Here is a 27013-nt window from a genome sequence, read left to right as displayed (position 1 = left end):
CCAGTTCCAGAAAGGATCTTACAGACCTGATCTTTCAAATGAGGCAACTAGGCCCAGAGAAGTAAGATGATTTAACACAAACTCACATGGGTTTTGAACTCAGGTCCTCTGACTCCAAATCCCATCATTCAATCCATGACACTAATTCTGAATTTTATAATTAATCCATGAGAAATTAAGTCATTTTCCATTCCTGCTACCAAAAAAATAAAGTGGTCTTAATCCTATTAAAATCTTATCTTCTCCCAAATTAGTTCTTAAGGTAACCTTATGTGGAATCAGTGCTTTTGATTTTTCTATCTATAAGGGACAGGGACTATTTCTTCTGTACCCTATATAAAGTTCTCATTTATGCCATGATCAAAATAGACATTCTCTAAGTCCTGGCCTCAGGTAAAGATAATAAGTAGAATATAAAGTAACCTAGTAGTTTAATTTAAGCTAGTAGATAAAACTTTAATTTAGGCAAGTGGATGAAATTAAACTAAAGGATGCCTGTTCAGAATGGAACATTGAAATGCATTGATCTTTTGAGCACTCTAAACAACAGAAATTTTTCACATATTTTAGCATTTTTTGAAAATAAGGCATTTGTGCCTGGCATTCTTTAGTATATTGAGCCATTAAGTACCAGAATTATTCTGTTTTTATGTGTCATCTTTTCATGAGTTTCCTCTGAATAGAATCCCAGTTGTACCATGGTAAGATTAAATCACCTTTATTATTAAGCTCATTTCTTTCAACACTAGCTCTTTCATGTCTCAGTATGAAAAGGTGTGTATCAGTGTGCTCATCTGTTACCTGTTTGTATGTTACTTTGTGTTTCATCATTTTTGTTTTGATGCAGAGTTCTGTGTCCCATTCTTCTCCCCACATTGTGTTCTCTTCTCTCTCCCCCCAATCGGATACATATACACACACACACACACACACACACACACACACACACATATACACACTTTATGCCAACTACCTTTGGAATACATATATAAAAATTATATGCTAACTACCTCTGGAATTCTTCATACTAGAACAGTGGCTACAACTGACTTGGTGCTCAAAACTTCTGTTCAATGAAATTTGAGAACTTATGAAAGAAAAGAATAGTGATACAACTCTCACAAACATTTCATTTTTTTCCAAACTCCACTACCATTGTTTAAATATCCAACCCTCTATTGAGAAAATAACCTTTTACCAGCCAGGAGGGAGGGCTTGCCTGGCATGTTCTAACCTCCCTTATATATACTCATTCCCCAGAAAAGCACAAAGCTTCACATTTCTGTAAATCTGTGATCTGGTGAACATCATCCACAGGTTTCTTGACAGGGGGTTAAACGTGACTTTGACATTACTCGAAAGGTCTAGCTGACTAATCAGAACATGACATTGAACAATTACTGTTCAAAGCCAAAAGGATAATTGAAGGTAATGTACTGTACTTAGGTTTCATGAGTTGCAGCCAAGGTCTGCTCTGAAATATGGTAGGCAGAGGAAGGTTGTAAAACACCCACTGTGGAAAAGTATGTTCCTTTGAAATGTGGGCTTTGAGTTATACTAACAAAGCATTCATTTTCATTTTACTTTAAATTTTTTCTATTCTTGGCAATTATTGAGGTGGGGGAGATTAGAGGGAAGGGGTGACCTCCTTGAACAGTTTTGTTGGGTTGCTATGGCAAATGATAATAGCTAGAGCAGTATTGTTATAATCACTAAAATTACTGTTGTCTACAATATCTGATTTGGTTGGCAAAAATAGGCTGAAGTCCTTGAATGAATGAGCTTGCTAGATACGTATATCCTGACCTCACAGTTTTACTCCATTTGAAATGTTTTGACTAAGCTAAAAAAATCTAAAGAGCTTTACCTTAAACTTTGTTCAGCAAGAAAATGTTCATTACAATCCATTTGACTGTGTAGTTCATGTCAGTTAAATGAATGATGATAATTTTAACTTTTAAAAAATATACATAAAAGATGTTTGAAGAGTATCTTAAGACTATTGTTACATTTAAGTGTAATTTAATGTTTAAATTTAAAAATGTAGAAATTGCATGTATGAGCTTCAAACAGAGAGAAACCTTTAAAATATAAAATTTCACTTTTAACATTGTTTTGGTATTCGTATTGTCCACTTTTCAATCTCTGTATTCAAATCAAGTAGTTTTGAGCAGAGGTGTTATGTTTTTCCCCCAAGAAACTTATCACTTCATTTAAAAGCAATGGTTAGTTTTAACTGTGCCATATGTGTGTTCTCCTCTAAAATATCCAAACTATCCAAAAATTAAATGCAAAATAAAATTATAACACTAATCATTAAAATTTTGCTTTAAAGAGATCTTAAGAAATCCTAGATATCATAGACAACATTTTGATAGTTTTTATTATTACATTATCTTTCATCTATATTATGCTTCTCTTTTCAGTTATACCATATACAATTTGTCAACCACTTCTGGCAAGACATAGCCAGTCCTACACACTATGGACATGATCCTAGACCAATATCATACCCAAAGGAGCTATGGTAAATGGGGGAAAGCAGTAATGACTGGCCCACATCGAAAGACCATCACTGTGTAGACAAAACAAACTTCTCTCCCACGTTGCTGAGGAGCTGGTGCTAGCAAATTGCTTAAGATAAAAGAATGACTTAGTAGAATCAAAAGTAATCGAGCCATCAGCTGCTTTTGTTTTCACTAACTGCAGTGGAGTTGTGAGACATAATTATGTTAATGGTCCCTGGCTCCAGCTGGGTCTCTTGGTTTTCCAGAACAAAAGCACTTCTACAGAGTTTATGGGATGCAGTTCACTTGTTCTATTAGAATGGGCGTTGGGGAAAAATTACTGGTGAAAAGTTAATATTCAAAATAGAATAACCTTTTAAGTTTAAAAAGAAAACATGCATGAAATTGTGCGTATCAATTTGCATGGGTTTATATGAAAAATTAAATTGCTACTACTTTTTAAAAAATAAACTTTTTTACTCATTAGAATCTAGTGTTTCCTAATAAAATAGTACATCTAAGTCTTTAAGATTTCCCCCTGAATAAAATTTTACATCCATGATGTAATTATGACATTTAAGTTGTTGTTTTAAAAGACTTTTGTTTAAAAATGATTTGTGTTAGGTAAAAAAAAATATCAGGAAAGAGTTGTTGCTTATAGGATGCTACTATGTTAGCAAATTCTGGTATGGTTTTGCTTCATACTGGATGTAGACTGCCAAAATTTTCAATTAACTCTAATAGGTATGTGAGTGAATGATGGAGATAAAAAAATAAAATTCAGAGACAGTTCTGAAAACATAATTGTAGCTTATGCTTCTTTTCTTGGAATTACTGTTGAACCACTAAATTAACCCATTTGTTTATTACCTACCTTCTGGGGAAAATGAAATGGGGAAGACCAAACAAATGAAGATATAAAGGAGAGCTGGCACCAGAGATGTAAGACCTTAATAAATGTTGATTGATAGATTGATTATTGGAATAATCTGAAAACCCATAGTTCAGTCATTAGCCCTGTAGCCAAAGAACTATACTTTCAGGATTATGAGGCAAAGATCACTTTCCTTTAGAGGTAGAGTTATATTTGCTGAAGTGGTGTTTTCTATATCAACTTGTTTAAACCATGTTGGTTTCTATTCCAGGTGATCACCTTCTTTAGCTCACGACTACAACAGGCTGGAGCTGAGCTGTCAGTGGAAAGAGTCCTGGAAATCATCAAGCAAGGAGCTGTTGCACTGCCCAAAGACAGGCTGAGGGTAAGAGCTTTCTTTTTTTTTTTTTTTTTTAAATTTCATTTGTAAATTTTTTGACATTATATATGCATGAGTAATTTTTTTTATTCATTGTATTCATTTTTCCAAATTACCCCCTCCCTCCCTCTACTCCTTCCCCTTGATGACAGGCAATCCCATATATTTTACATGTGTTACAATATAACCTAGATACAATATATGTGTGTAAATACCATTTTCTTGTTGCACATTAAGTATTAGATTCTGAAGGTATAAGTAACCTGGGTAGATAGACAGTAGTTCTAACAGTTTACATTCACTTCCCAGTGTTCCTTCTCTGGGTGTAGTTATTTGTGTCCATCATTGATCAACTGGAAGTGAGTTGGATCTTCTTTATGTTGAAGATATCCACTTCCATCAGAATACATCTTCATACAACATTGAAGTGTACAGAGATCTTCTGGTTCTGTTCATTTCACTCAGCATCAGTTGATGTAAGTCTCTCCAAGCCTCTCTGTATTCCTCCTGCTGATCATTTCTTACAGAACAATAATATTCCATAACCTTCATATACCACAATAGGGTAAAAGCTTTCAAAGAAAAAAAGTCTATTAGAACTTCGTTCAGATACATTTATGCAAATATTTGTGTTTGAGCAGTTAGTCTGTCAGTCAACAAGCCTTTATTAAGGTCTGTTACTATGGACCAAGCACTGTGCTCAGCACTGGGATACAAAGAAAGGCAAAAACTATTCCCTGCCTTCAGGCAGCTCACAGTCCACCACAGCATGCATAAAATTATGTTCATACAAGAAAGTGCAAATAGAAAGTTCTCTAAGAGGAAAAACAGTGAGAGAAGGAGAGAGAACCTTTTCCAGAAGGTGGAATTTGATCTTGCAATAAGACAAAAAGGGTTAAAGAGCTGAGAAGGAAGAGAATTCCAGATATAGGTGACAATCAATGAAAATTCATAGTATAGAGTTGAAATATTGCAAGAGTGTAAAGAACATCAAGAAAACCAGCATACAAATATGAAGACAATGGAGGCAGGGAATGGAAGGCCATATATGAAGAACAGAGTGGGGCCAGTTTAGTTAGACCATAGAGACAGGAAAAGGAGAAATGTATAAAGAGGCTGGAAAAACAGGCTGAAGCCAGGTTATGAAGGATTCTAAAAGCCAAATAGGAGTTTTTATTTTAACCCAAAAGGAATAAGTAGCCAAAGATTTTGTTGAGTAGGGCAGAGACATGGTCAGATCCTTGCCAAAGGTAAATCATGTGGATAACTGATTGGATGGATTGGAGCAATGAAAGACTTGAAGGACAAAATCAAGAGGCTATTACAGTATTGTAGACTAGTGATAGTAAGGGCCTAACCTGTGAAGATTCCATGACAGATGTCCATTTTATGGTGCTTGAGTAAGAAAGGGTAGGAATAATATCCTAGTTATAAATCTGAGAGACTGAAAGAATGGGTGGCATCTTTGGGAAGTTTAGAGATTTGGTAGATTTGGAAGGAAAGATTGAGTTCAATTTTAGACCTTTTGAATTTGAGTTATCTTCCATATATAATTTGAAATATCTGGTGGCAGTCAGTAACACCAGACAGAAGCTCAGGGGTGAGACTGAATTATATTATACATCTGAGAGTTACTTGCTTAGAGCTAATGCAGTCACCAAGAGAGAACATGTGTAGAATTAAAAGAAGAGGATCTAATACAGAACCTTGACAAATACCTACGGTTAGGTAGCAAGATATTAATGATGAACCAGCAAAAGAGACTGAAAACATCAGTATGGTAAATGTTGATGACCCTTCAGTCATCCTGTCCTCCAAGTTTATCAGATTCTTTCACTTCCATGTCCTATACTTTGACTCCACCTTAGCAAGACTGGTCATACCTTTAATCTCACCATCATCATAAATATTTGTTTCCATGTTCAATAACTCTGAAATTCTTCATATAATCATAACTTCCTATCCTTCCATCTCTTCCTAGTCTTCATTCTTAAACCTATTCTTTAACACTGCCATGGTCTCAAGTCTGCCAAGACAAAGCCAGGAACTATATTAACACAATTACAAAATGCTTTTCACACAAATAAAGTTAGATCTAAACAACATGCTAATATAATAAAAATGACAATTCTGCCTAAATTAATCTACTTATTCAGTGCCATATCAATCAAACTGCCAAGAAATTACTTGATAGAGCTAAAAAAAAAAAAAAAAAAAAAAAAAAAAAAAAAAAGTAATAACGAAATTCATCTGGAAGAACAAAAGGTCAAGAATTTCAAGGGAATTAATGACAACACCATGGTCTCTAGTTCCTTTATTCCTCAGTGTTCCTTCAGGTCATTACCCACATTCTGCTTTCCCTTTACTTTTTCTGCATTCTTGAACAATTCTCTCCATGAGTTGCCTTGCCTTCTTGTCCTGGCATTGCTCACAGCTTGTCATGCTGCTACCCCAGATGACCTTCATCATGTCCATTCTTAAATGCTGTTGCATGCCCCTGGAAGAAGGCAGACTGCCATGCTGCCTGGGCTCTCGCTGATCCAGAGCAGTACTTCTGCACTTCTCACACTTCCTCCCAGTGACTCTTCCAGATTTTTCTCTTCCCTGTCCCAGGCTCCCATGCTATTGCTTTTCTTTCTGTTACCACACCTTATAGGAAACGATTTGAACTTCTTTTCCCCTATTCTTTATCTCAGAACCTCTTGACTATTCCCTATCCTTTTTTCTTTTGTTCCCATCTGCTTGTGCCCTTTGGTCCCATTCCCTGCTTGTCTTCTTCAGTTCATTCTCACATTCATCCTTTGTGTCTTCCCATCTACTGGCTTCTTTCATGCCATCTTCAATCATAGTAAAATCTCCCTCATCCTTTAAAAGTGCTTACTTTACCCTAACAATCCTCCTAGAGATCATCCTATATTCTCTCCTTTTTTTTCAGGACATCATCAGGAAAAACAGTATTCTTTGTCTCCATTCCTCGCTTCTTTCACTTCCAATTTGGTTGGTTGGTTATCTCACCATTTAACCAAAAAAAACTATTCTCCCCTATATTATCTATGATCTTTTGATTAATTAATTTAATTTTAATTTAATCCAGTGACCTTTAACATTCATCATCTTTATTGACCTCACTTTAATATTAGCCATCCCTTTCTTCTAGACAGATAGATGTAACATTTATTAAGTATTCACTATATACTAGGCATTATATTAAGAAATGATAATACAAATACAAGCAAAAACAATAATCTCTATCCTCAAGGAGTTCATATTTTGTTGGAAGAAAGCAACATATAAAGGGGAACTGGAATGGAGGGAGAGGGTACCCATGTGGTACAAGGCTGCTCAGGAGAGAGTGGGAATCAGCAGCAGAGCTGGGAGAGAAGTGAGTTTATATGGCCTGGATAGTTCATGAAATGGTAGTCCTTGCCAGCAACTCAAAAATCCAAGTGGGCCAGAGAAATGGAGAAGGCATCTCCCATGCTGAGAACAGGACTATGGGTAAGGAGGTTGAAAAGTGAGATGTAGAACTGGGAGAGAAACTCTCCTTCCTGGGTTCTCTTCTCTGAACTCTCCTGCCTGCCTAGTCTTCTCTCAGTCTCTCCCGCTAACACAGCTTCCAACATATAATATATGAACCAAAGTGTGCTCTAATTCAAAGAGCCTCTTTCTACAATTCAGAAAACCTGAGTTGTTCTACTGGTCATACCATCTGCTAACTACTGTATGCCTCATTTTGCGTAAGACATTTCACTTTTCTGGGCCTATAAAAATGATGAGTGTGGACCTTCCTTTCTAGATCTGATATTGGCAGTGAAATTTGAATCCACATTTCTCTTGTGCCCAAGATCAGCCTTTTTCCCACTATTCCATCCTTCTGTTTATAGTATTCCAACATATCAACACTTTAATCTTATTAATAAATAACTAAAACATATCAGTAAAAAAGATTATAGAGCATATTGTAGCAACTTCATATGTAAGATTCACATAAAAGAGAAGTAACTTCAAAATGGAAATGCTTGTTTAATAAACTACTTTCAAAGTTTGGAATATAGTATGGCTTGTTGATTTAATCTTTCTTAGGGCATAAATTAAACATGGAAAATTTCAAAGTTTTTCCAACCACAATTTGGATTTCTGAGAGAATTATTCTTACCCCTTACACATGAGAAATTGGTATGCTGATGGGCACTAAAAGTAGATTTGCCAAAACTTTTAAATGCCATTCAGCTTGGAGAACTGGAAGCCACATTCATGGAAGAATCTCTTCCAACTTGAGGGAGATAAACAAAAAGATTTGGACGACCCTGTCATAGTAATTGACTTTCAACCAAATAAAATATTTTTCAATCAAATGTTATTTGACATAACCCTGTAAAATATTTATATAATTTCCTGTGTAGTAATATATTCTCTTTGGATAAGTCCATCTATACAGTTAAACAACTTGGCTGTTCAGAATAAATAGAATTAATATCATTTTAAACATTTTCCTCTTACTGCTATATTGTAAAGTCCTGGACAGGCAAATCTAGGTAGTTTTTTTTCAGACTCTCTTACGTAAATAGAGACATAAAGAACAGGCACTGAAATCATAAGTTGCTTATTTCTCCTTAGTCTGTGGAAGGAAATAGATGAAGCTAATGGACCTTCCTGGTACTAACATAGAAGCTACATCTCAAAGATACCATTGTTTTCATTATAGGCAAGCAGTGTATATTCAGGCTCCTGTTATGTTTATTAACAGCAATTTAAAAATCACTAGGATATGTGAAAATTGACCCCCAGTACTCATTGATTCTTCTTCACTACTGCTCTCACCTCCTTTTTTTGTGAAGTTTACAATCTTTCACTTACTTACTTCACTTATAGTCTTTCACTTTTAGTGAATCATCTATTTAGTTTGAGGATTAGGAATGTGAGAAAGGTAATACTCAGGTGCCTGGGAATTAACTCCTGATCTTCAGTGACTAGTAGCTAGGAGAATAATCCCTTTTGTATTAAGTAGGAAAACTTGATAGGAACTTAACTGATTACTTGAAATAAATTATTTCAGTTCAGAAATCAAATGCACTCATCATTTTCAGAAAAATTCAGTAGCCAATTTCATACGAAATTATTTTTACATCTCAGAGAATTTTAAATTTTTATTCTACAAAGTAAACACAAAAATCAGCTAAACTGAAATTTCAGGCATTTTTTAAAACTCCATATTTTTATTGGCTCTCAAAATTTTTGTTGCTTTTTTTTTTTTTTTTTTGAGGAGTGGGAAGTCTCTTTTCTTAACTTTAGTGTCATTGTTTATTTAATCTTGGTTCCCCAAATAATGATGAATGTTGGATGGGATGTGGGAAAACTGGGACACTGATGCATTGTTGGTGGAGTTGTGAAAGAATCCAACCATTCTGGAAAGCAATCTGGAATTATACCCAAAAAGTTATCAAACTGTGCATACCCTTTGATCCAGCAGTGCTACTACTGGGCTTATATCCCAAGGAAATACTAAAGATGGGAAAGGGACCTGTATGTGACAAAATGTTTGTGCCTTTTTGTAATGGCTAGAAACTGGAAAATGAATGGATGCCCATCAATTGGAGAATGGTTGGGTAAATTATGGTATATGAATGTTATGGAATATTATTGTTCTGTAAGAAATGACCAACAGGATGAATATAGAGAGGCTTGGAGAGACTTATCAACTGATGCTGAGTGAAATGAGCAGAACTAGGGGATCATTATACACTTCAACAACGATACTGTATGAGGGTGTATTCTGATGGAAGTGGATATCTTCAACATAGAGAAGAGCTAATCCAATTCCAATTGATCAATGATGGACAGAATCAGCTACACCCAGAGAAGAAACACTGGGAAATGAGCATAAACTGTTGGCATTTTTTGTTTTTCTCACCAGGTTATTTTTACCTTCCGAATCCAATTCTTCCTTTGCAACAACAACAAAATTCAGTTCTGCACATATATATTGTGCCTAGCATATACTATAAGATATTTAATATGTATGGGAATGCCTGCCATCTAGGGGAGGGGGTGGAGGGAAGGAGGGGAAAATTCGGAACAGAAGGGAGTACAAGGGATAATGTTGTAAAAAATTACCTATGCATATGTACTGTCAAAAATGTTATAATTATAAAATTAATTATCTTGGTTCCCAATATCATATCAGCTATAATCAACTATAATTTAGTGTCCCTTATTTCCCCTCAATGTTTCGAAACATTAATGTTTCTTTCCAAACTTTGGCCTTCAACTGCCACTCAAAGTTGTACTATATCAGAATAGGAGAAATTTTTGAACTTATTCATAATTTCTAATGCTTTAAGTGGTATTCTTCTCTCTATAGAATTAGAATTTCTTTTAGCATCAGTTACTTATCTGTAACCCAAATTCCTGAGTGAATGATGATAGAATGGGGCTCTACCACTAAGTCTTCCCTTTTCTTTATATTCTTCAGTTCATTTTCCTTTATTCTCATTTAGTTCCTGCTTCTCCAAACTCTTCACATCAAAGATTGCTCAGTCATCCTTTACTCTGGATTTATTTCTTTCTCATATGTGATAAAAGATGGTATAAAGAAGCAGTACTGAATTTGATTTTAGAAGATTTAGGTTTGAATCTCAGCTCTACTGCTTTCTACCATATTCGTCATGCTACGCAAGAAAAATCAAATCAAAAGTGGAAAAAAAAAACATAAAGGAAAAAAAAAAGTAGTAAACAACACAACAAAAAGTACAAATACTAAGCTTTGGTTCATTCAGTCTCCATAGTTCTCTCTCTCTGGATGTGGCTGTCACTTTCTACCACGAATCTATTGAAATTGCCTTGGATCATCTCATTATTGAAAAGAACCAAGTCATAACAGTAGATCATCATTCATTCTTCTTGTTATTGTGTACAGTGCTCTCTTGATTCTATTCACTTAGCATCAATTCATGTAAGTCTCTCCAGGTGTCTCTGAAATTGTCTGCTGATTGTTTCTTATAGAATAATAATATTCCATATACCATTCATATACCATAACTTATTCAGCCATTCTCCAACTGATGGGCATCAACCTGGTTTCCAGTTCTTTGCCACTTCAAAAAGGGCTGCCACAAACATTTTTGCACGTGTGAGTCCTTTTCTCTCTTTTATGATATCTTTGGTATACAGGCCTAGTAGACATACTCTTGGATCAATACTGTACACAGAGTTTGATAGCTCTTTGGGCATAGTTTTAAATTGCTCTCCAGAATGGTTGGATTTTTTCATAACTCCACCAACAATGCATTTCCACATCCCTTCTAATATTTTTCATTATCTTAACCTGTCATCTTAGTCAATCTGAGAGGTGTAATCAAGATGTTTTTTGAAATAGAGAGCCTGTAAAATTGTTTCTTCTTGCAATTAAAAAAATACCTCCATCAACTCTTTTATTTGTCTCACCAAGGAAAACTGATGAGCTGGCTTACAATTTCCTTTTATCTTTTGACTTTAGATACAATATCAATTTTTCTAAGATTCAGTTCCTTTAATAGTATATCTACTAACTGATCATTAAATAACTGATTTTACATTTAAAATGCCAATAGCTACATTGTTTGCAAATTGTATGAAAATAATGTGTTTTAGCACTCTCTGCATCATCTTCTATAACTCTGCTACCATCATTGTAAAATTAGAAGGGAACCACACAGAAAAAGATTAGTCTTATATTTTTCTTTGTTTCATATGTTGCTTTTATCAAAGAATCAAGTGTTCCATACTAATGCTGAGTCTCTCCATACTTAGTGCCTAAGTAGGCTGGGATAGAAGATTTGTTATAATTACTGGAACAATACTCCAAAATTTTCCAATATGGTTGAACCAGCCAGGATATATACATTTGCTCTATTGGCATACTTTTTGAAAACTTATTCTTTTCTCCATGCTACAATGAGGCATTAAAATATGATTGTGGAAGAATTCAAATGAAGATGACTAAAGTTTCTCAAAATCTAGATCAATTATATCTGCTACAAGTCGTTTTAAATTGATGTTTGACATAATGAATAACCAAATTTAATTCTATATTGTGCATGGTTTGTTTCTTTTGAGAGATTTTGAGCCTTCTTTTGTATATACCCTTTGAAGTTGTGCTAGACATTATGTTGTATTCACTTTCAAAAGCATTGATAAAAAAAATATATATATATATATATATATAAATATTTGTAATATCCACCCTTAATATGTTCAGTTTGAGTGTCTTATATTCATTGTGCTTCTCAGTATTAGTCATTTTTTTAAAAAATCTTTATAGATTTTCTTTCACGTGGAGAAAATAAAGGAAAAACTAATCCAACTTTCTTCTTTTTACTTATGACAAGTTAAAATAAAAGCTTTTTATTTTAACATATTTGTTTAAAAAATATATTCATTTTTATATTTTATAAGTTTTAATATAATGTGATGATTTGCGTATTTACCCAAGTTAACAAAGTAATTCTCCTCCCAAGTCTTTAACCAAGGGCATAAATTAGAGAACAAAGGCCTTTGTAAATATATATTTACTTAACTCCAGCCCTCCATAGCAGCAGAAATCAGAATTTTTTCTTTCTAGAAGATTGTGACAGTTTCTTCATATCTAAAAGGTGATAGTTCCTTCAGATTTAGAAAATGATGGTTCCTTCCTCCTAGAAGTGTGACACTATTAAGTAATTTTTCCTTTTGATATCCACTGTAACTTAGAGAGTCTTGGTGTTTTGGCAGACTTTTTTTGTTTAGAGTGAAACGTGTTCTTTGCATCCATAGGGCAAAAGCTTTAGAATTAGATGAAACCTTCGAAGCCACCTAACCCCACAAAATTTCCATCTCCTGTGGGTTTTGTTTTGGTGGGGGTGTTCTTAACCAAGCACACTTACCCAAAGCTTCCAGAAACTTACCAGAGCATGTCAAACTTTGAAGGAGACTCAAGTCTGGTACCTAAAATACAGATGTGCTCTTTACATGCTGCAAAACTGGTCTTTGGGGGGAATATATAAAAATGAGCTCACAGAGGGAAAATGTGTACATGACTGCTTTCTTTGTACCAGGTTTCATTTGGGGGGCAGCTGGTAAAATGTGGAATGAATAATCATACCAAAGATGCCCTTAAGCATCCGGCTCTGTCAGTAACAAGTTTCTTGGCACCAAATTTGTTAGTTTTTCAGGATCTGAATCCTTGTGAGCATAGCCTGACTCTACAGACAGTATGAATACTGTTGATGCCTGGAAGTGAGTTTTAGATAATTAATTAACATAATTTCCTTTTTCCTGGCAATGGGAACTATACAGGTACTATACAGCATTTCCAAAGACTTTTAAGGAAAATGAAAAGCATCTATGGCCACTATATCATCTGTGTTAAAAATTCACAGATACCTTGTGTATTTTGAAAAGTTAAAAAGAGTAACAAGTTCTTTAGCCGTAATCTAATTTAAACTATCAGTTAGAACATATGTTTCAGGGGATTTCTTAGTTCTTGGATGACATAATATCAATTATGTTTTTCAAAATCATTGTAAACGTAGCACTTTTAAATATGTACAAAGATTTGCGCTTATAAAGCAAATTAGGCAGAAATTATTTGTCACAAAATGGTCAAAAGTATTTGCCACAGATTTCATTAAATAGTAAAGTCCTCAACTAAATTAAAAAATTAAATTTAAAAAAAAAACAAAAACACAAAACACTGTGGTTCTGATTGCTTGTATTACAAGTACCTCTTATCCAGAAATTCTAGGGTTCTCGTAGAAAAAGAAGGGGGCACAGTTTAGTTCTTTTATTTAGAGAGGCAAATCAAGTTACTGGTAACCTAATCTAGGGTACAGTAATGACTTGGATTTGTCTCCACATTCTTAACCCAAAAGGTGTTATATTTTCTTCAGCATTTTTGAGTGATAGTGATGGTGACCTAGGTCTTCTCTTCCACTCTTCACTTATTCATGACCCTGCACTCCAGCCAAACTGGCCCCTCTGACCTTGCTCCCATTCTCTTTGCTGCCGCATTTCCATGCCTTTACTGAAGCTGTTGCCTTCTCCTAGAATAATGCCTCACACACCCCACCCCACCCCACCCCTATCCCCTCCTGGCTTGGCCCTAAACTCTATTAAAAAATTTACCCTTTGAACAAGCTGATTATACAAAGGCCTGGAAAGATTTATATTAACTGATGCTGAGCAAAACAAGCAAAACCAGGAATACATTATACACAATAACAGCAAGATTATGCAGTGATCAATTATGAAAGACTTGGTTCTTCTCAATGATTCAGTGATCCAAAGCAGTCCCAATAGACTTTGGACAGAAAATGTCATCTGCATCCAGAAAAAGGTCTAAGGACACTGAATATAATAAATCAGAATATGTTCACTTCTTTTTTCTGTTTTCTTTATCTTTCCCATGTTTTTTCCCTTTTACTCTGATTTTTCTCTCTCAACATAATTCATAAAGCAATGTGTATTAAAAATAAATTAACTTACTACAATTAAAAAAAAGAAAGGAAAAAAAAAAAAGAAATCTACCCATTCTTTGAGACCTCACCCACATTTCCAAAGTCACTTTCTCAATGAAATATTCTTTTATCTCCCAAGGAAAAGTAGGTCCAATCTGATTCCCAAAAGCCCTTTACTCACATCTCTTAAAATACTTGTCACACACTTCCCTACTTAATTATAAACTTCTTGAGGGAGATTGTTCATCTGAGAATATCTAGTCAAACCCCTTCATTTTACCAGAGAAAAGTAAAGGAGAGAAATTATGTGACTTGCCTGAGGTCACACAAGTATCCTGTAGCATTGGGAATCCAAATCCTCTGACTCCAAATACCAAGACATTTTGTCCTTGGATAGCTATTTATAGAGTAAAGAAAGGGAAGGATTTACTTCTAAAATCACTTTGGCTATTTGTACCTAACAAGTGTTCTCCAGTTTATAGAAATTGAAGAGTAATGAGAGGAGGGCACTGCAGAGAAGGAAGCTTACATTTGTGGACCTTCCCAGTTGTACAGAAAGAAGTCATTTTCACTACCTGAAAAGCCAGTTTACATTTACATAATTTAAGGACCTGAGATTTTTTTTCAAAAAAGAATTATAAAAGCCAAGCTTGTGCAAAGGATTTAAGAGTACTCTTTATCTCTTCCCAAACACTCTAATAATATTTCATGAACCAGAAATTGAGAACCGCATCTTTCACACCCAATCAACTCACTTCTTCCTCCCTACTCCAATAATTGAGCTTCTTTAGGTGGTAGTACCAAAGCATTCTAGCATATTATTTCTTCTTAGAAGCCAACCCAGTCTAAGAGCAGCAGTATATCCTGTGACATTCATTACCTCTCTGTTCAGCTCCCAAAGAGAATTAGTGTTGTAACTGATACCATATTTATGAATTGCCTTCAAGGAGGTTTTTCAAGTGAGATGTACAAATCACTTTTCCTCAGATATTTTTAGGTTATGAGTACTATATACTTTATATTATTATTACATTCCATTTTCAGAAGGCAGTTCTTTACATGAAAAACTAAAATGGCTTCCCAAAACACTAAGCCAAACTGTAGTCTCAAAATCTAAAAAAGCATTGGGTTTGCTTTTGTACCATAACCACCATTTGCTTGTGGAATCAAAATAGCATTTTCAATAAAACATATTTTAAGAGTTTCCTTCTGGCATATTTTTCATAGTATGGGAAAGGGGAAGGGAAGCATAAAGAAAATCAGGGAGGAATTTGCAGTGATATCTAACAGGGAAAGGAAAAAGCACTTTTCATTTTATGTGTCTTCCTGGCATGAAGTTAAAAACATACTAATGCTTTTCTGACACCTCCCTATCAAAACAGTCTAAACATTACTACAGCACTAACAGAGGAAAATATGTGTTAGCAAGCTCTGAAGTGTCTAAAGTTTAAACTCTTCCCATGTAATATCATATTCTTACTGTAAACTAGCCAAAATGTTTTCCAGCAGAAAATAATAATTATGTCTTCAACTGGAAAGAGCACTTCATCAAAGTTTTTCTTTACAGAAAAAAGTAAACAGTCTCTCAACCCTTTCTGCCATCTCCCCCGCCCCTTCCGCCCCCCTCCAACACTTAGATTGCTTTTCCTTGTTTCCCAGATTCAGTATAAAAGGGTTTGCATTTACTATGTTGTAGAAATAACCTTCCTTTTACAGCCGCTTCTCTCAGAATGAGGATGAAATTGCATGCAAATTATTTAGTTCATCTATGAAAGCCAGTTTCCAGTGGTTAGGCCCAGGAAATCTTTTATTTATTTATTTATTTATTTGTTTGTTTGTTTGTTTATTTATTTATTTATGCCTCTCCTGTTTAACTTTAAGAAAATCACTTAATCTTTCTGTGTCTCCATTTTTTCATAAGTGAGTTAATAGGCTTTTGGGGAGAGGGGAACGGAAGAGAGATGTAAAGTGTGTTTTCCTGCTTTGATAAAAGTTTCTACAAAGGTATGAAATTGTGAATTAAGGTGAAGTGGTAAGGGGAAAATAGTATTTGGGCCTAATATGCCTTATGCCAGCAATTCTGTTCTGTGAAAACAACATGATTCACCCTTGCCAGGGGAACAGTTGTGAGTCACATTGATCAACAAGAATTTGGCTGAACGATTAAAAAGCCTCTGTGGAGCCAAGGAAAAGCATACTTAAAGAGGGAATTTCCCTGGTTCCTCCTCTCTATAAATATCTCCAATATCTAATGGTCCAGCCTCTTAGGATCATAGGTCCTCATCTATTGTCCATGTATAATTTTTTTAAGCCCTGTTTTCTCCTACCACATCTAGAAGGGGGAAACTAATGTTCAAGCCTGGCTTGACTTGCCTGGGATTTTAGTTGGTGTGCATCAAAGGGAAATCCTGTCCCGTTTACCTTGGCTTCCTCCCCTCACAAGACAAAAAACGGCAACTCTTATCAGAGCTATATGAATCCAGTCACGTCAGGACTTTTCCAAAAACACCTTTAATAATCACTCTTAAAAGCAACCTTCTTTGCCTCTGTACTACAGTATTCCTCTTTCCCCTACCTCACTATAGTGCAGAGTTCCCTAGAGAGTCGCTAAAAAGGGGCAGTGCTGAAGAGAAACCAGAGGAAAATTTTTACTTGTATTTTAGGTGATTATATATGAAACTCTTGTGCTTTGCAAGATATTTACATAACTCTTGAGATTAGCAAAGGGTCTAAAATTTTCTTTTGGCTATTTATGTTGGTTGTCATTTTAGCCATGTATGCTACTAGGTTGATTGAAGATGGTCCTTTAAATAACCCAGTTTTTGCTGAATGAACAAGACTGATTTATATTAGTAGCATATTATTCTCATGTCATGAGTAATGATCCTTGGTTTTTAATTAAAACTTATAATTTTTCCATCATTTGAAAATTTTCTGAATTTAAAAAGACTGCATATATGTTATATATTATGGATAATTAATACACTCTATAGTTCATAATCATGATATCTGTAAACCTTTTTTTTTCATTCCTTTCTTATGAAATGGAGACAGCAGATGGGCCTTTGTACCAAAGCAGTTACTTCTCTTTTTTGCTGATGTCACAGTCACAGTTAAGATGATTTTAAAGTAACCTAGGAAACTCCCTATCCCTTCTATATGTTTTCCTTGTGTTTATCAAATTATTTACTCTGATGAAGCAAACTTCACTTTAATCACACCACCCTTACCTTTAACATGTTCTCACAGTCATTTCCCCAGTCTAGGCCTGGGAACAAAACATTGATTTATCATCAGCAAAAAATTCAAAAATTGAAGCAAAGAAAAAATGTATCTTATCATCCCAAAACCATAGGAAAAAAGAAAATGGATTCAGATTCTTAGTTAAATAGAAAACATAATAATTTACTGTTTTGATTTCCTTTCTTTCTCTTAAACATTATTTTTGGAGGATGAAATTCATGTTCTCCTTCCCTGTATACCCTAGAACCTGCAGCGCTTTTCTCACTGCTGCTGTGACATATGTTTGTAAGAGTGTAGTTAATCAACTGCAGATTCCTTCCTGCTAATCTAAGCCTGCAAGCCACTTGAAAAGCTCATTGGTTTAGGGGTGTGTGTGTGTGTGTGTGTGTGTGTGTGTGTGTGTGTGTGTGTGTGTGTGTGTGTGTGTGTGTGTGTGTTTTAATAACAAAGAGCCTGAAGCTATTATTCAAGAATATTTTTCCCTTTTTTCCTTTCCTTGAGGGATCATGTGGTGTTTTTTTTTTTTTTTTAATGTGCTTTGACCTGTTTTCCTGTTTAACAAACTAAAATCTTTAATTTTAAATCTTAAACTTTTGTTCATGTTGTCCCCTAAAAAAGATTAGAAATATGGACCATTGAGAGATCACCTATAAAAGATAGTAAATTTTAAAAGAAAACTACAGAAAAACAATATATACAGTTCTTTATGGAAGAACAAATGACAACTTTTGTGAGGACCTCATGTGTTAACCTCACATAAAAGTGAAATTTCTAATAGTTTTCTTTAACTGGTAAAACCGGTTCATAACTTCTCTTAGATGGTAAAATTATCTCACCAATTAATTAGTTTATTAAAGTTTCAAGTAGAGTTTTTCTTTACTTTCATTTTAAAATTACTAAATAAAAATCCCTTTGGAAATGTCTTGGCTTTTCATAAACAGTATTGGCCACTCGAATTGACATTCTACTTTTAGTTTTCTTTTATCTAGGTATCTCATTTATTTTTGTTCAGCACACACTCCAACCTGGGTAGGAAAAAAATGCCTAAATCAAGACAATCAAATTTTTTAGATTTTTACGTTTAAATGATGAAGACTGTTAGGTTTTTTTTTTCTAAATATAACTTTAACAGCCATGTGTTTCTGGCTCTACTGGTTGAAGTATATAATAGAAGGGGTATACTAAAGAAGTTTCATTTTTTTAAAGAGATACCACATGTTTGTGAAGTACTGTCACGTTGTGCTTCAAGAAAAGCTGTAAATGGAATCTGGCAGTTCCACTGTTTGCATGGTACTATTTGGCTCAGCAGTGATAAGCAAGAGACAGGCTGGCTCCTTCAAGGAGTCTTTCAATAATGTCTAAGCACTCGACAGTTCCGAAACCCGCTGGCTGACTTTCCCCTGTGGACCATTCATTTATCAGGAAATGAAATTGGTTACAGGATTTCTCACATTGCCAAACCTCACTGACGAAATATGGTTTGTTCCTAAATTCAGGAGTAGCAAGGACATATTAACCCTTTAGTGCTGCTCATCTCTTCATGTCTTTGACAATGGACTCCCATGTTTTTAATAGGGTTTTGAGCAGTAGGAGAATAGAGGAAGGGTTATTTCCAAAGAACAACTTTGGGGATTTTTTTTTTGTGTCAGTCTGATATACAATACTGATATATAATAAAGTTTCAGTTGATTTTATTTGTATAAAAACTAAAACCTTTGCTACAAAATGAGTCAGGTGATTGCCAAAATAACCTTGTAATTTATACCATTGATCATTGTTTAATTTATGCTGAAAGTAAAAGGAACAGAAATGAAGAGCAGAAGAATGTAGTTGAATAACACAGAATGTTTGGGTATGGGAAGGTTAAATTATTACGAAGTATATAATCTAGTTCATATGTTTAAGGAACGGAACTGGGCTAAATTATCTAAAATATTCTGACATATTGAATCATTTCATTCTGTAAAACAGAATATGACAGGAGAGCATTTCTGTTATAGATCTCTATGTTCAGTACAATCTGTAGCTGCAAGCTTCTATGTTTGGAATTAACAGGCCCAGAGGTAACCCAGGCTGCATGTGGCAGCTATTAGGAGTGTGGAAATGGTGGCTGTGTTAATTGATAGCAGTAGCAACTAGAAACAGCCTTATTTAATTATCATTAGTTTTCATGACAAGATGCTGTAAACAAGATTCTTTGTAATCTTACAATTATTATTCTTTCTCTCTTTTTCATTAATTATGAGATATCTGATGAGCAGGATTAAAAATACTTAGGAATAGAATTCTTGGACTACTGTTTGCAAAAAATTCTCTATTTTTCTATAACTTTTTAGACCTTGCATTTAGGGTTTCTTCTTAAAGACTTAGTTCTTTAAAAAAAAAAAAAAAAAAAAAAAAGCCTTTATAATCACAAAACCAAACTTTAGCCTATGAAAACCAGTGGTCTCCTAAAGAGACAAACTGGTCTCATAAAGGGTAGAAGAATGAATCATTCCCACCATTCATCACTGGAAGATAAGCTTTTATGATTTTCAATTGCAGTCAGAGAATTGGATCTGTGATTTCCATTGTATCCCAAAATGTTCCCAGATTGAAGTGGATAGTTATTTTCCTTTGGGGTGCTCTCATTTTCTTCCATTCACTTTTCATATATGCGTAGCAAAAGAATACATTCCTGGAAATTAAATCAGGGTCTTTTAAAAAGGGACTTGAGAGATATTTCACTGATGAAAGTATCAGACTGCTTTATCCTTTCTTTTCATTTGTTTGCAGCAAATATTTCTATCAAGTAAATATAGGTCTTATCAACACTGTGCATTCGACATTCTTCCTGTTATTAGACATAAAAAATAATAGTGCATAGAGATGCTTTCATCTCCAGTGGCCTGCTTCCCATCCCTGACCTACATGACACAAGAAAATGAAGTTTGCAGACTTTAATGCCAGCCCTTTTCATATATTTCCCCATATTCTACCATACACTGTGACATGATTAACAACCCCATTGAAGAAAATCCAACAAATATAATATTGTGGATGTTGCATATAGGACACAATGTGTTATATTAGGAAAGAGTGTGGGCTCCTATTTATTTACAATGTTCCCACTGCCCTTGGACATCTGAACATTGTGAATAAATTATTTCAGCATTTTAACTAAATCCAGACGTTTAAAATCCTCATTTAAAAAATACAAATATTTGCAGGCTAAGTTTCTTTGCCATTCACTAAGCAAGTATTCAAGAATACTTGCTAGAGGATAACTTATACTTTCTCAAAAACTTCCTTCCTCCCTTTCTCTTCAAATTTTGCTTATGGGTAACTTTAAGAGAACTGTAACTGATTTTAACTGGTATGATACACAGTTAGAATTGGGATTGGGCCTGTTAGGTTCTTACTAAATGCTAATGAGATAATGAGATGATAGGTTCTTACTAAGTGCTAAATCGGTATTTAACAATTCTCTAGTTCCGGCCTTTAAGGGGAGTTTTACCCCTTTGAACTTCTGAGGAGGAGCTTAAAGTTTAAAAGGAGCAAGTTCATTGGTAGAAGTAATCTTCCCACAAGCCCTTGCATTATCCCATGCCCATTCTCTGGGAGGATAAAAGAGGGCGGCACTCTGGAGGAGGAGAAGTCTCTACTCTAGGTCAGAGTTGGGACTGCACTCTAGAGGAAGAAGGGTCAAGTTTGGGATTGAGTTGAGACAGCAGATCTCCTCCCAGAGAGCAATCAGCAATCTCTGGAGACAACAGAACTTTACTTGGGCCAAAGATAGAGAGGGTCGTGAAGCACCTTAATTTGTAATTGTGAGGAAATAGCAATTCCTTATATAGAAAATATGCTTCACACAACCAGCATTTAAAGCCCATAAATTATACTATTTCATATCAGTCTGATATTCTCTTGAAGAACTGATGACAGTAGTCTAATTTTAGCATGTTAGATTATTTAATAAAGGTTTAGAGCCCTGTGGATAGTTCCATATATCACCTGTTTGGAATTCAACTATTCCAGAACAGAACCAAGGGTGAGAAAGAAAATTAAAAAAAAAAAAAAAATCTTATCATCATCCAGAATAGATATCATAAAATCAGTTAAGTAACTTTACTGTGGAATTTCCCTCTGTTCATATTCACTCTTGTTTTATGCACAGTCCTAATAAATTCTGATAAGCTTGATCTTTTGACATCTTCAAGCAGATTAAGAGAAGTCAACATACAGCAAAACACACTAACATCAGAAAGAAATGATGGTTGATTGATAGTGAGGGAAGAGACTAAAATAAATCTATAAAAGGCAAACTCCTAAAATAAAAAAATCTCAACAGTCTGGGACCATTTGGAACAAGGAAAACAAAACCCTGACCACTTAAAGATACTCTGAGACATCACTAGATAGTGTAAAAATAGATGCTTATAAATACTGTGTGCCATGAAGAAAATATTATGTATGTTCTGTAGAAGTATATAATAATGTTTGAAAAAGATTCCATGTAAAATTATTAAAATGAAATAAAAATTTGTATTTAAAATAAGTTTCTAGATCAACTTTCCAAAAAAAAAATCAACTGTCCCAGAGCAATTCATTACTCTGTGGTTCTGGATAGTTAAGGTTTTATTTGAACAATAATGTCATTTATCACACATTCATGTAATAGGCATGGTTATGTATATATATGCCTGTTGGAACCCCTTATCTCAGCCTTTGTGAAGCTTATAGTTCAAAGGAGACAAAAGAATCAAGATAAATAAATACACATATGCACAAATGCATATATACTCAATATGGAAATTAGCAGGCATATTTGGAATTACTGGCAAACCTCACTCATAGATTTGTAATTCCAATTTGATATTTATCTTATATGCTAATTACCTACTAATTTAACTTATTTCTTCCCTCTCCCCTCCAAAAAAAAAACTATCCAGCACTGTTTATAGAGACTTTCTTTTTTTCCCCTTAGCTATGTGTTTTGAACATTTAATTTTTCTAAGTGAGTATGTAATTATCTAAAGCCTAAGATGAAGCTCATTTTCACATACAGACACAAGATTCATCTTCTAGCTAAGCTTCCGACTACCTAGGTGAATGCTCAGATGCTAAAGTGGATCTTTTATCTAATCAGTTGGGATAGTCCATTGCATACACTAGTCCTCGCATAAGTTTACCCCAAGGACTCCTCCAAATGTGATGGAGGTCTTATTCACTTTCTCTTGACATGCAGATACTGATGTTAATTGTCTTTTTTATAATAACCCTGAACACATGCTCATTTTAGCCCAATTTTCTGATCTCCAGTTGGGATAGTGGTATGGCGTCATTTATATGGATTTGGGGATTTCAGTTGGAGGAAGACTATTCATGTGACTCATGGGACATATCATTTTATTCTATGGAGTCAGAATGGGAGAATCATTCTTATTAATTAGCTTTAATTCAAAACTTACCAAGCATCTGTAGGGTGCTGGATGTTTAACATACAGAGATGAAAGATGAAGAGAGCTTGCAGACAGGGGATAAAGTTTGAACATAGATAATCAGAACACCAGACAGGATGACAAATGCCTAGGAAAGTTTGTGACACAGAGATGAGGTACTGAGTGGACAAGAAGAATCCTTCTGGCTGCAGACTTAAGCAAGGCATTGTCACAAAGATAGCACCTAATCTGACCCTTGAAAGACAAAGGAAGCCATCCTGGACTAGACAGACTATGAAAATTCAGAAAGGCGCCAGAGGGCACAACAAAATCAGAGAATAACTAGTGGTCCAGTAAAATACCTTAAGCTAGAAAGGATAGTTTGAAGGCAGGTTATGGGGCGCAAGACAGGACTTCTGTTCAGGTAGAGGTGGGACCAGATGACATTGAAGTCCCTTCCCATTTTGAGAGTCTGTGATTCTGAAAAAAGCCAGAATAAAAAATTGGGGTTTCATTTGATAGACAGCAAGGACTTGCTGAAAGATTTCTGATAGAGGAGGAATATGAACAAATCTACACACTGAGAGATTTTTATTTTTTAGTAGTGTGAAGTTGGTTTAGAGAAGGGAGAGATTGGAAGCAATAAACAGGCTATTATCATTGCCTAGGTTAGAAATAATAAGGGGCTTGAATAATAAGAAGGCCGGAGTGGAGAATCCTTAGAAAGGCCCTGGGAGTAGAAAAGAGGAAGGGGAAAGATAAAAGATATTAAGGAGACAAAACTAAACAGCTAATAAGCTCTTGAAGAGGTAAGATAAGAAAGTTTTTTAGGAGAAGGTAAAAATGACTTCAAGATTTTGTGTTGAGGTTACTAAAGCAATGATTGTCCTCATGAACAGAATCAAGAAAATTAGGATAAGGAACAGAGGAAAGAAAGATTATAAGTTCACTTTGAGACTTCTTGTATTTGAGGCATGATTTAGAGGGAAGGGACCTTAAAGATCATAAAAGCCAGACTATTCATTTCATTGCTAAGGAGGTTGAGGTCCAGATGTAATGCTGGAGAAACTGAGGCAAGATAGAGATTAAAGAGTTATAATATTTTATTTGAAAGGGAGAGATTTACTGGGACCAAATGGATTCATAGTTTGGTCCCAGGGCTGAATGAGACTATCATCTCCAAGAATTCAGCAAACAATGTGAGTTCTCAATGACATATATATACACATGGCTCAGATACAAGAGTAGACTGAGGCAGGGGTGGAGTCAGAGTGCTGAGAGCTGAACTGAACTAACAAGGGGTTCTGACAGCGTGGGGGAGAGGCATTTTGATAAATTGGGATTACAAAATGGGGAGAGCCAAGGACATTTTGATGATGTCTAAGATAGAAGGTCTTTCTCCTTATCTGGATCATCATGATTAGAAGGGAGGGCTGGTGTTGCAGGATTGAGCAGAACAATTAGGAACTGAGGCAGAACAATTCAGGGAAACCGAGACTGGACAATTTAGGCAAACTGAGTCAGGACAATAAAAGAGAACTATGGCACAACACAGAGACATGAAATCATTTGCTTAAGGTAACAGATAATAAGGACTAAGTGGCTTCTGACTTCAAATTCATTGTTCTTGTACTAGTGCCTTCCCCAGTTCAGTAAAAAAACAATTAATTTATACCTTTATGACCAACTTTAATTATTTGAATCAAAGACTTCTATCTACAATACAATATAATTAATATTCTGTTGGTAACTGATGATATTTGATTTCTGGAGAATTTTTGAATTTTACCTCTTGAATTTAGAGAGAAAATTAGCTTCAGTAAATGTCTCTCCATTCTGATTCCTAGGTTTAGTTGTATTGTAAGTTGTTATATCCCTCTTTCCTCAAGTTCAGACACCTATGTGCCATGTTTTCCATCATAATAAGAAAAACTGATAACATGAATATTTAATTTTGTTAACTAGTGTTCAGTGTGGTAATGAAATTGCATAGTTTTCATAGTTCTGAGAAGTCTCGGAATTCCCATGCATATCAATCTATGAAAATTTTTGTTAGTTTCTTCAGACTTAAGTGACAAAATGAAGTGGGATGAAAATTATGAACTTTCTCCCTCAAACCCCCAATGTGTTTTCAATTAGAATTAAAACATTAATAATAGAAATTTATAGTTACATGGTGCTTTCTTAACAACCCTAATGAGATTGAGCAATTGTTATCCTTATTTTTCTAGATGAGGAATAGAAATCCAGAGAGACAAAGTATGAGTGACTTGAGCTGTCATGGCTTTGCTTTTTCTGCTGGACCACATTTCTCTATATTCACAATGGGAAAATAAATTTAATCAGGAAGGCATAACTTTAGAGCTCAAAGGGACCCCATAGGTTATCTGTGACATAGTAAATGAGGAAAATGGAGACCACAAAGAAAAGGTCATTTGCCCAAGGTCACAGAGGTAGAGAATAAGTGATAGAGCTAGATAGAGCTAGAATACCTTGAGTCCTCAGCCTCCAAATCTGGCATTCTTACTGTAGCATCACATGGTATGTCAATTATGCATTTATTTGTAGAGTTAGATTTTATTTCCTGAAGAATTTTTTTTTAGTATTCAAAATTATATAGGTTAAAATAAGCTAGTAATTAATACAGTACTGTTATTAAGATATTTATTTCAAATTGTTAGAAGCTTGAGCTTTTTGACAGAAAAGAAAATAAGAATTGTAATGTTGACATCATGAGCATCACAACATTCAGAAGATACTGTCCACTTTCCATGTGCCACCCACCTATCTCTCTGCTGGAAATCCTTCCTCATTTCCTACAAGATCAAATTCCAATTTATATCTGACATACAGGGCCTTCGTTATCTAAATCATATCTTCCTCTTTAGCTGTATTTCCTATTGTTCCCTTGACCAAATTTTCCCCGTAACCATTTTTAAATGAATAAATATTTATTTTCTCTTCCATCCCCTCAGCTACCCCCCCCCAACTACTAGAGAAAAAGAAAAAGAAAATCTTATAACAGATATGCGTAGTTTAGCAAAATAAATTGCCTCATTGTCAAGTCCATAAATTTGTGTCTGTATATTGAATTCACTACCTCTCTCTCTCAGGAGGTGTGTAAAGTTGGTACTCTGAAATTATTGATACTCTGAAATCATAACTAGTCATTGCATTGATCAAAGCTGTTAGGCTTTATAATGTTGTTATTGTATAGATTGTTTTGATTCCTGTTCCTCCTCATTGTTTCACAAACATATCATGTGCTTGTAAACTACATGGAATGTCATCACTACCTCTTTTTTTTTTTCATCTAAATCTTACCTTTCAGGATTTATTTTAAGTTCTTCTTAAGCTCTTCCTTGTGGCCTTCCTCAGTCATCCCCATCTCTTAATAATGTTAATGATTATTTCTTTGTGTTTGCTTGTTTATTTGTTTATTTTTTTCTCAATATTTTATTTGTCCAAATATATGTGAAGATAGTTTTCAGTATTCATTTTTGTAAGACCAAATTTTCCTCTCCAAATTTTTCTCCTTCTCTCCCTTGCCTCCTCCCTCCCCAAGGCAGAAAGCAATCTGGTGGTATAGATTAAAAATTTATAATTCTTTTAAACATATTTCCATATTTGCCATGTTGTACAAGAAAAATCAGACCAAAAAGGACAAGAAAGAAAAAGCAAACAAACAAAAAAGGAGGGAAGGGAGAATATTCAGTCTCCATCATTCTCAATCTGAATGCAGATGGCATTTTCCAGACCAATTCTATTGGAATTGTCTTGGTGATCACTTCTAAACTTCTGTAGTAATTGCTATCTCTACCACTGATAGGGTATTTAACATAACATTCTTGCTTTCTATCTTCTGCACTTTAAATTCCATAGACCTAGTCTTCCAAATTACAAGGAGAAATTTGGGCTCCTGAAAGGGAAGGAATACAGTGGTTCTAGCCTGTACTCTTCTTATTATACCATAATACATTAGAAAAATATAATATAATATACAATTTTATAACGTATAGCATGTTCTTTATTGTACATTCAATCTCCATAGTTCTTTTTCTGATGCAGATTGGGATTGCTTTGAATCATTGAACTACTGAGAAGAGCCAAATCTTTCA

General features: G+C 34.7%; 1 protein-coding gene across 2 annotated transcripts in view; it reads left to right on the top strand.

The window, feature by feature from the left end:
* DYM (dymeclin) overlaps positions 1-27013 on the top strand; it is a 540520-nt gene that overhangs the window by 460213 nt on the left and 53294 nt on the right. For both annotated transcript variants that reach the window (XM_074279349.1, XM_074279350.1), the window contains one exon: positions 3653-3766. In XM_074279349.1, coding sequence (XP_074135450.1) covers positions 3653-3766 — 114 coding nt within the window. The remainder of the gene's footprint in view (positions 1-3652; positions 3767-27013) is intronic.

The sequence above is a fragment of the Sminthopsis crassicaudata genome, chromosome 1, assembly GCF_048593235.1.
Source record: "Sminthopsis crassicaudata isolate SCR6 chromosome 1, ASM4859323v1, whole genome shotgun sequence".
Lineage (NCBI taxonomy): Eukaryota > Metazoa > Chordata > Mammalia > Dasyuromorphia > Dasyuridae > Sminthopsis > Sminthopsis crassicaudata.
This window is presented reverse-complemented; position numbering and strand designations above follow the sequence as displayed.